An 11,064-nucleotide genomic window follows, 5' to 3' on the forward strand; every position below is an offset into this window, starting at 1 on the left:
CCATGGGCCGCATGTGGCGGGGGTTGAAAAAGATGGTGGTGCCCATGGGTCGCACATGTTGCGCGGAGGGGAAGATGGTGGTGCCCACTGGCCGCGCTTGTTCTGAAGGGGAGAAGATGGCGGCGTCCACTTGCCATGCGTGGTCTGAGGGGGGAGAAGATGGCGGCGCCCACTGGCCGCAGGTGGTCCGGGGAGGTGAAGATGACGGCGCCCACTGTCCTTAACGAGGTGGGTGGGAGCGATAGCGGCATCTGCGCGGGCCTGGCACACCGCGGCGAAGTGCCCCTTCTTACCGCAAGCCTTACAAAGGGCAGTGCGGGCTGGGCAGCGTTGTCGGGGGTGTTTCTGTTGGCCGCAAAAGTAACATCGGGGACCCCCAGGGTTCGCTGCCTTGTGGGTGGTGCAGGCGTATTGGCTGGGTAAGGCCTCCACTGGGGCAGCCGTCTGTGGGGTCCACGATGCGTAGGAGAGGTGGGCCGCGCGGCTGGGGGTGTAGGCCTGGATATTGCGCGAGGCGACCGTCATAGAGAGTGATAGCTTCTTTGTCTCTCTGAGATCGAGCGTGGCCCCCTCTAGAAGTCGCTGGCGTTTGAGGTCCGACCTAATCCCCGTAACAAAAGTGTCCCGCATAAGGAGGTTTGAATGTTCCGTGGCCGTAACGGCCTGACAGTCACAGTCCCGGACTAGTGGGATTAGGGCCCGCCAGAAGTCTTCTATGGACTCACCAGGGAGTTGAGAGCGAGTGGCAAGTACGTTTCTGGCGAAGAGCGTGTTCGTCTTCTGGGCGTAATAATTCTTTGAGAAGTGTCATGGCTTTGGCGTAGTTTGGCGCGTCCTGGGTCAGCGAAAAGACGTTGGAGCTCAACCTCGAATACAGTATCTGTATTTTCTGAGCCTCCAGAACAGGGCTTGGCGCTGAGTTGATATACTCCTCGAAGCAAGCTAGCCAGTGCTGAAAGTTCTTTTTGGCGTCGCTTGATTGCGGATCCAGCTGCAGGCGATCCAGCTTGATACAGAGGTCCATCTTCAAAAATCTTAGAGCAATAAATTGATGCACGATCAATTGCACAAAGATGAGAGTTGAATACAACTGAGGCTTTATTGCTCTAAGATGTGTGGCCTCCCACAGCAGCTGGCGAAATGGCTGCTGCGCGGAGGACGCACATATTTACACTCCGCCTACTGGGCGGAGCCAGCAGGCAGGGACTACCGTCATACCTGTAGTACAGGTCCTACCATACATCACCTAATATAGGTGCAACGGTGGTTTCCCACAGGTGGGTCTCTTTGTCTGTAAGGCGGCGAGTAGCGTGATGGATCGACAAGGGGAGTCGCTGGAGTAGAAGGAATGAGAGTGGGTGAGATGGGTGGTGGAGGTGAGGTTCTTTGTTTCGGCCTCCAGGTAGAACTCTCTATGCTAGCGTGATATGCTAGTAAATGGAAGCAGAATGGGGGGGGGGGGGTAGGGGAGCCGCCTGCGATGAGTAGCCAGAGATGAAAAGCAGGGGGGAGGGGTGGTCAGGAGGGGGAAGAGAGAGAGGGAGGAGTGGGGGGAGAGGGAGAAGGGAGGGGGGCAGAAAGGGAGCCGTGGAGGAGGGGGTGGGCTGGTGACACAGTTGTTTAGTCAGTTGGATTTAGGGGAAGATGGAGGAGGCAGCCATTTTGTGTGGACTCAAGTTAGTTGTGGAATGGACAATTAGATGGGTTGAGTAGATGGAGATGATGGCAAATCTTAATAGAGGAGGAAGTCGAAAGCCCCTGGTTCGGATTGTAACTTGCAATGTCCAGGGGTTTAATGGGCCCATCACAAGGTCAAAGCTGTTTACGCACCTAAAGAATTTAAAGGCAAATATGATTTTTCTGCAGGAATGGCATTTGACTGTAAAAGATCAGATGCGATTGAGGAAGAGTTAGGTAGCGCTAACTTTTCACTCAGGGCTTGATTCCAAGGCGAGGGTGTAAGAATATTATTCAGTAAAAAGGTTACGTTTGCAATGACGAGAGAGGTGCAGGACCCGATGGGTTAGATATGTGATAGTGAGTGGGAGGTTGGCGGGAATGCCAGTGATGCTGTTCAATGTGTATGTACCTGGGTTGATGGGGACTTCAAGAAAAAGTTAGTAATGAGCATCTCGGATCAAGATTCCCACAAGCTAAAAATGGGGGGGCGATTTTAATTGTGTGCTACGCCCGAGGGTGGACCGGCGAAGCCCAAATCTGTGGTGAGGACAGGGATGGCGAGGGAGTAAGGAGTGTTTATGGAGCAGATGGGTGGATCTATGGAGGTTTAGGAACCCGATTGAGAGGGAATGCTCCTATTTCTCTCATATCCATTGGGTATACTCGGGGTACTGATTTATTTGTGGTGGGGAAGGAGGAGCTGACGGGTGGTGGGGGCAGTGTTTGCAGGTACAGTAATCTCGGACTTGCGCCGCATGATGTTGGAGTGGAGCTGGGGCGGGCTCAGAGACTGGGGTGGAGATTTGATTCGGGGTTATTGGCAGATAAGAAATGTTGTGATAAGGTGCAATTGGCTATAAAGGATTATGTAGAGTTCAATCAAAATGGGGAGGTCTCTGCAGCCACATTCTGGGAGGCACTGAAGGTGGTGGTCTGCGGGAGGGCGGGGGGGGGGGGGAGGTGATTGCGTTTCAGACCCATAAAGATAAAGCTGACAGGGAGGAGAGGAGGAGGTTGCTGGGGGGTATTGGTGGGGTTGAACGTGGACACTTGGCAGCCTCGACTAGGGAGCTGATGGCAGAAAGGAAGGACTTGCAGGGGCAGTTTGATTGATTGATGACGGGGAAGGCGATGGGTCAGCTCTGTAGAGAACAAAGAACAAAGAAAATTACAGCACAGGAACAGGCCCTTTGGCCCTCCCAGCCTGCGCCGATCCAGATCCTTTATCTAAACCTGTCTTCTATTTTCCAAGGATCTACTTCCCTCTGTTCCCCGCCCGTTCATATATCTGTCGAGATGCATCTTAAAAGATGCTATTGTGCCCGCCTCTACCACCTCCGCTGGCAAAGCGTTCCAGGCACCCACCACCCTCTGTGTAAAAAACTTTCCATGCACATCTCCCTTAAACTTTCCCCCTCTCACCTTGAAATCGTGACCCTTGTAATTGACCCCCACTCTTGGAAAAAGCTTGTTGCTATCCACCCTGTCCATACCTCTCATAATTTTGTCTGATCTCTACATCTCACGAATGAAGAGAAAGTAGATGTGGAGTGGATACTTCCTTTACTGGGGCATTCGAGAACGAGAGGTCGTAGTCTTAGGATAAGAGGTAGCAAATTTAAAATGGTATTGAGAAATGACCTCGCCCGAAGGGGTTGCGAATCTATGGAATTGTTACTCCAGAGAGCAGTGGGCGCTGGGTCAATGAGTAAATTTAAGGAAGGAGTTAGATAAATTTTAATTGGTAATGGAATTGGTAATGGGTTGAAGGGTTATGGAGCATGGGCAGGACGCAGGAGTTAAGGCAAGGATTAGATCAGCCAATGACTTGATGGACCAAATGGCTTAATTCTGCTCCTTACCACCCAGATTCAATGGGCACACGGTTGGATCTGGTACTTCCGAATTCGGCGGGAAGGGTGCAGACAAAGCAGAACGTACAGGAGAGACATCACCACTTGAACTGAGAGACTAGTTTTTTTATACATTTAGAGTACCCAATTCATTTTTTCCAATGAAGGTGCAATTTAGCGTTGGCAATCCACCTACCCTGCACGTCTTTGGGTTGTGGGGATGAAACCCACGCAAACACGGGAAGAATGCGCAAACTCCACACAGACAGTGACCCAGAGCCGGGATCGAACCTGGGACCTCGGCAACGTGAGGCAGCAGCACTAACCACTGCGCCACCGTGCTGCCCCGAGAGAGTATTTGAAATGGACGACTTGGTTAATGTGAAGAATTTTGGTGCTGGTCTGAATTGGATCCCTGGAACAGTTGCGGCCAGAACAGGTCCAGTGTGGCATGAAATAGATGTCCAAAGTAAGAGGGGAAAGAAACGCCTGGATCATTTGAGAAGGAGAGAATCGCACACCGAACCAGTAGGACGACCCGCCCCTAGGACGCCTGTCAGTGATATTGCTACGGATGAAAGTAATGCTGCCACAAGCCATCCCAAGGAAGAGCTAAGAATGTTCAAGGGGGAAACCTGTGAAACTATCTGCACAGATGCACCTTTGCAAGCCAACCCGCCGAGGCTCAAACCGAATGTATCTCTCCTGCTGAAATTTGCTGCTGAATTACGCCCCCAAAGGATCAGGAAGTCCCCAGGCCGGCTTACCTTATTAGATCCATTTGTTGTATGATGTTGTAAATAATTCCATTGTTGATGTAACGTGTTGGTTGATTTGTTATGTTGTAGGTGTAACATAAGCGGCTTCCTTGTGGTGCACTTGACAAAGGAAGGTTCAGACGTGGAGATAACTTCAACACGTTTATTAAACTATTTACACTTCTATTACTCGGGTTCGACACTACTGCTAATCCTACTATAGCTACCCAGACTGACTAACCAGTTGCTGCAATCCACGTGGTGGGTGTAATATTGAATCAACCCTGTGTCTCTACTCACTGACTGTCTCCACTGGAAAGAGGCAGATCATATGTGTGGTGTCCTTTATATATGGGTTGGTATTCTGCCCCCCCCCCTGTGGTCGTGTCACCACCGTGTGCATCGTGTATGTCTATTGGTCACGTCCTATCTAACTGATCTATTGGTTGAGTGTGTGTGTGTGAGATGTTTCTGGTGCTCCCTCTAGTGTCTAGCTAGCCTACATGCATTTACATTGATGCACATCACCACATTCCCCTTTTTTTATATGTTACATATTTTCTGCACACTTTGAGAAAATTGAACAAAGAACAGGTAGATAAGGTAAGGTATATACAAGTCATGGGAACAGTGATTAAACAGTAAGTCCAAATCATTTGTGTGAGTTCAAAAACCATCAATTAGCATGGTCAAATGTCTCTCTTGGTTATTAACGCCTGTGCCACAGGAACCAAGAAGTGGTCAAATCACTTCGCTGTCTGATTTGGAGTCCCTTTCTTTTTACAATGTTTGTGATGGTGCTGTCGGATGACATCTTGTAGCTGATAAGGTGTTGACGTTGAAGAGGCATCATCAACAGTATCATTCGAGGTCATGGATGTGCCATATGTTGAAGTTGCTTAAGACTGTACATACTGGTTCTGGCCACGTGCTGTGCAGGAAGGGTGATCCTGCTGAGAACCGTTGAAACTTGTCGAATTGGAAACAGAATTGCTGCTCGCATGAATACCTGGTGATGGTGTGAACCTAGAACCTTGCATCTGATAGGAATATGCCGTCTGGCCAGGCTGGGGTGTAGCAAATCCTGGGCTGTAACTAAGGCATCCAGTGTGTAGTGCAGATTGCGCTTGCGGTAGACCTTCAGTCTTGATTCCATGAGTGGGCAATCCGTAGTGCTGGCCTGTTTGAGAATATGCTGCATAGACTGCTGGCTGCTGCATGCCTGAACACTGGGTTTGTCCAGCATGAGCTGTCATTGGCTGCACTGCTGGTGTGGAAAAAATGTGTGGATTAGCTGTGGTGAATATTGGTGTATTCCTCTTGGACTGTAGCCGCTGCTTGTTATTACTGACCCAGTGTAATTGTTAAGTGATCCATCTCCTGTCGTTGTGGCATCTTCTGTCACCCTGAGCGTGCCATCACTGAGGTTGCGGCACTCCCTGTCTGGAGTAAAGTCCGGCTTACGTGAATCAGAGTCGGCGTTTGGTTGCTCCCCATCTGGAGTCTGGTCTGTTTTAACTGAGTCAGTGTTGGTTTGTTGATGCTCCCCGTCCGGAGTCTTAGCAGGTTCACTGGAGTCAGCTGAGATTTCTTGAAGCTGCACGTCTGGAGTTGGAACATGCAGGAATGCATAGACTTGTGGAGAGGTTCGAGTGAATGAGGGTGGAAGTATCATGGTGTCACCGGAGTCACCAGTTGTCTCACAGTGATCGTCGAGTGCCACTGTACACACTAGCTGAGGTCTGTCACTTTGCACATCTTGCATGGGAAGTGGGATGCTGTCGTCACTCGTCTCACATACCGTGGGTAGAGCCTCAGTAGCTGCTTGTTGTTCACTTGGGTTGGGTAAATTGTCAGAGTCTTCATCTGGTGGTGCAAACAATGTGGGTGGACTGTCATTGTCTTGCTGTTGCCCTTCATTTGGGCTTGGACTGTCATCGTCGCTTTGTTCTTCACTGTAGCATGATAGACCGTCATGGCTGTCCTGCTGTGCACTGGAGCGTGGTAGAGTGTCATAGTCTTCTTGCTGTTTACTTGAGCATGGCAGACTTGCATCGTCTGCTGCTAGTTGGTCAGAGGAGGTTACTAGACCCTCATGGTCTTGTACCTGCAAGGACTGCGCATCGGAGTCTTGCATTGTTTCTATCGTGGAGGCTGTCCACGAGCTCGCTGCGGAGGCTTGTGACACTGGAAATGAAATGAAATGAAAATCGCTTATTGTCACAAGTAGGCTTTAAATGAAGTTACTGTGAAAAGCCCCTAGTCGCCACATTCCGGCGCCTGTTCAGGGGGGATGGTACGGGAATTGAACCGTGCTGCTGGCCTGCCTTGGTCTGCTTTAAAAGCCAGCTCTTTAGCCCTGTGCTAAACCAGCCCCAGTCACGTCTTGTGTGTGCAAGGACTGCCCTCTGGAGACTTGCGTTTCTTCTATCGTGGAGTCTGTCCACGAGCTCGCTGTGGAGGCTTGTGCCACTGGAGTCACTTCTTGTTCATGCAAGGACTGCGCTCTGGAGTCTTGCGTTTCCGCAATTGTGGAGTCTGTCCACGAGCTCGCTGTGGAGGCCTTTGACACTGGAGTCACTTCTTGTTCATGCAAGGACTGCGGTGTGGAGTCTTGCGTGTCTTCTTTCGTAGAGTCGGGAACCCTGAGCGGTGCGTGGACCGTGCTCTGTGTGGCAGCAGGCCACTCTCTGTGGGCTTGTACCCCTCTCTGTCTCTTGGTTTCAGGCTGCAACATCATCCTGCACTCACGAGTTGGGATGTCATATCTGCTGGGCTGAAGATCCTCAAATCCGAAGAACGAATCTGCGTCTGCGTCGGATTCAATACGGGGGTCGCCAATGTGCAACACGTCGAGTTGCGGTTCGGATTTGGTACTGGGGTAGCCTCCCAAGGTGAAAGGTTCGTCCGAGTCGTAGTCTTCTAGGACCATATTTTCACTGTTTGCGTCGGAGCTGGCATTGGGCTCGCGAGGTCCAGAGAAAATGTAAAGATCGGTATCGAAGTATTCAAGGCTGGAATCATCGGTTTGGACATAGGTAACTGCTTGTTGCAGGGTTCTTCGGAGATTAATTTCATTCCCTGGTTCAATTTGAGGCATTGCACTGTCATTCCAGGTGAAGAAAGGTTGTTTTACGGCTTTGAAAGATTTTTTCTTTGATTTGGGACGATTCTCCTTTAAATGGGCGTGGTCCAGGGCCTTTGACGTCATGACGCATGTGACGTAGCGCTATGGAAGCGATTGCGTATGCGCAGATCGCTTTTCCTTTACCGATGGCTGTTTTTGTGATTGTGCATGCGTGGCGTCTCGCGCATGCGCAAACGGACCTTCCCGTTCTGTGCCCTTCTCGCACAACTGTTCAAGTGCAGTCCCTTTAGAAAGATGCCCGCCAATCAAAACTGTTCTCTGCTCCGGGATCTCAGCATCGTGGTGAGTACTGGCGCTTGTCTTACCTTTTCTTGCTGGTTGGAGTGTGTTTTCCTCACAGTATTTGCCAAATTTGTCCAGGACTGCCTGGAAGTCGCTCCTGTTTTGCCCTTTGGAGAACTCGAATTTTTTAAAGATTTCTTCTGCTCTGGCACCGGCGATGGTGATTCAGCATCGTGCCAGGTCTTCTAGTTCGACTGCCACCAGGAAGATTTCAAACTTTTGCCGGAATGCCCGCCAGTTTTCGCGGAGATCGCCGTGGCACTGGAGCTGCTGCAGAACCTGGATCTCAAACATCTTGCCTGGGTATCGTTGCTGGTTGTCACTGTACGCTGAGGTATGGCGATGTGGATTGAAACAGTTCAGTCCTGGTACCATGATTTGTTATGTAACATAAGCGTAGGTGTAACATAAGCGGCTTCCTTGTGGTGCACTTGACAAAGGAAGGTTCAAATGGGAGATAACTTCAACACGTTTATTAAACTATTTACAGTTCTATTACTCGGGTTCGACACTACTGCTAATCCTACTATAGCTACCCAGATTGACTAACCAGTTGCTGCAATCCACGTGGTGGGTGTAATATTGAATCAACCCTGTGTCTCTACTCACTGACTGTCTCCACTGGAAAGAGGCAGATCATGTGTGTGGTGTCCTTTATATATGGGTTGGTGTAATGCCCCCCTGTGGCCGTGTCACCTCCGTGTGCATCGTGAATGTCCATTGGTCGCGTCCTATCTAACTGATCTATTGGTTGAGTGTGTGTGTGTGATGTTTCTGGTGCTCCCTCTAGTGTCTAGCTAGCCTACATGCATTTACATTGATGCACATCACCACATTGGTCAGGAACTTAAAGGGGGAGGGATGTGGTAGCGTGCCCTAAAGGTGTGGGGGGGGGGGGCAAGTTCTTGGAGGATCATGTGACCCGTTTTGCCAATCAAGCCGGAGCGTGTGAACCCTGGGGGCTGAGCGCGGGTTTCCCAGTTAGCTAGAGTTTGGAGTGTGGAGTCGAGTACACTTTATTTCACTCTCTGTAACAGTTACTTACCTTAATAAACTGTTTATTCGTTGATCTACTTGACGGTTGTCAGTCTTACAAAATACTACACGGCCTTGCCACCGATGGCCACATCCCATAAGAGAATATTAAAAACAAGACATGGTTGCTACCTAATGTCTTACGTAGAGGCATGGTCACTTAATTGTAATTACAATCATATTCCAAACATGGCTTTTATCGCAGTTAATTTCTAGGTAGGTCTGGCCTTCCTTGATGCTAAGAAAGTTCATATGATTATCAAATTCTACATAAGGTCTGGTACTTTTTGATTCTAGGGAAGCCACACTTCCAGAACACAGTGGTGAATTTTTTTCATCAGTTGCGTGTTGCCTCGGATTATCAGTATAAATTCATCAAGTCTTACATTGTGTTGTCTCACTTGGCAACTTTGCAATAAAATATACTGGTGTGTGGTTTTTAAGTGAGTGTCTTTCTTATCAGTGATCCTCTCACTGTTGTAAGAAGACAGGTAGAGTCGAGTATTGTAAACTCTATTTGCGCTTTTTACAAAAGTAACTTCTTATTTGGAGGAACATGGGGGTGATTCTCAAAAATGGAGAAGACACGACGGCTCGAAACGGGCACGGGGATGACCGATTCTGTCCCCCACAGGGGGCCAGAACGGCACTGGAGTGGTTCACGCCGCTCCAGCCTCCCTTCCCGCCGCCAAATGGGCGTCGCACCAACCCGCGCAGGCGCGGGGCCTTCTTCAGGGCACTGGCCCCCACTCAACATGGCGTCGGTGTTCAGGGGCTGGCCGCGCAGGATAGTAGGCCCGGGGGGGGAGGGTGGAGAGGCCGGCCCACCGATCTGTGGGCCCCAATCGCGGGCCAGACCCCATCAGAGGCCCCCCCAGGAATGAATCCCCCCCCCCCCCACAGGCTGCCCCCCGACCCTCCGCGCAGAGTTCCCACCGGCAGCGACCAGTGGTGAACGGCGGCGGCGGGACTCTGTCGTATTCACTCGGCCCATCCGGGCCGAAGAATCGGCGGCCCCACCGATTCCAGCGGCCCGTGGCCAGCGCCACATCAAATGTGCCGGCACAAATGGTGCCAATTCTCCGCACCTCGGTGAGTCGCGCGCCAGCATCGGGGCGCGTGGTGCAGTTGCGGCGATTGTCCGGCCCGGCACGGGGATCGGAGAATCGCCCCCCAGGTCTTTTCAGGGGCTGGTTTAGCACAGTGGGCTCAGCAGCTGACTTGTAATGCAGAGCAAGGCGAGCAGCGCGGGTTCAATTCGCGTACCAGCCTCCCTGAACAGGCACCGGAATGTGACGACTAGGGGCTTTTCACAGTAACTTCATTGAAGCCTACTTGTGACAATAAGTGATTATTATTATTACCCCTCTCCGATTTCCTACCACTACCAAAGATGTACAGGTTAGGTGGGGTTATGGGGATAAGGTGGGGGAGTGGTCCCAGGTAATGTTAACTTTTAGACGGTCAGTGCAGACTTGATGGGCCGAATGGCCTCCTTCTGCAATGCAGGGATTCCATATAAAATACTCAAGACCGAGCCAGATTTCCCGGCTGTTCACGCCAACGTGGTGTCTTCCTGTCCCACCGACGGCGTCCTCTTGCCGGTTTCCCGCCGGTGAGGGGTGCATTCAATGGAAAACCCTCTTGCCAACGACAGGACCAGAAGATACCACTTTTGCTAATATTCTTTATCATTATTGGTCACACCCCGTTGTCTGTCCCCGCGTACATAACTGCCTCCTATGTGACACGGGTTTCTCATTTCACTACCTGTGTCTTATTAGAAAATTGTTCCGCAAACAACACTGTGATAATGGCTGGATAATCTGTCAGTGATGTTGTTGGGGGTAAATATTTTTGGGGGACCTGGGAGAACTCTCCTATTCTTCCTCTGATAGCCCTCCAGGTTGTGTTGCATCTGGCTAAGAGGGCAGACCAAGTCTCGGCCGAAAGATGGTACCCCCAACGGTGCAGCAGTGCAGGGTGAGGCTTCAATCTGTGACCTGACTGTGAAGTGAGACTGTTACTCACTGGGTCACAGACTAACAGGATTATCTAAAACAATAGGTACAAAAATAGCAAGGTGCAGCAGCCACTAGAAATTGAAGGCATTTCAATGATTTATTTTGATAGGATACTGGACACAGCCTCCACTTAGCGAACAGAGGGAGACAGAAAGTCCAGTCCCAGTGACCGGGGACACAGTGGCTACGTTTTGATGGGTCACCTGACTTGACGACAAGGCTGGCTGAACGGTTTTGCTCCTGGAACAGTTCAATAAACGCAAGATGTCTTATGCCCCCCTTCA

At 50.6% G+C, this 11,064-nt stretch overlaps 1 protein-coding gene across 1 annotated transcript in view; it reads left to right on the forward strand.

The window, feature by feature from the left end:
* Positions 1-11,064, forward strand: part of LOC140427338 (regulator of G-protein signaling protein-like) — a 194,056-nt gene extending 182,992 nt beyond the window's left edge. Inside the window, exon 11 of the mRNA XM_072512889.1 lies at positions 10,890-11,064. Coding sequence (XP_072368990.1) covers positions 10,890-10,975 — 86 coding nt within the window. The 3' untranslated portion in view covers positions 10,976-11,064. The remainder of the gene's footprint in view (positions 1-10,889) is intronic.

Source organism: Scyliorhinus torazame, chromosome 7 (genome assembly GCF_047496885.1).
Source record: "Scyliorhinus torazame isolate Kashiwa2021f chromosome 7, sScyTor2.1, whole genome shotgun sequence".
NCBI classification, from domain to species: Eukaryota; Metazoa; Chordata; class Chondrichthyes; order Carcharhiniformes; family Scyliorhinidae; genus Scyliorhinus; species Scyliorhinus torazame.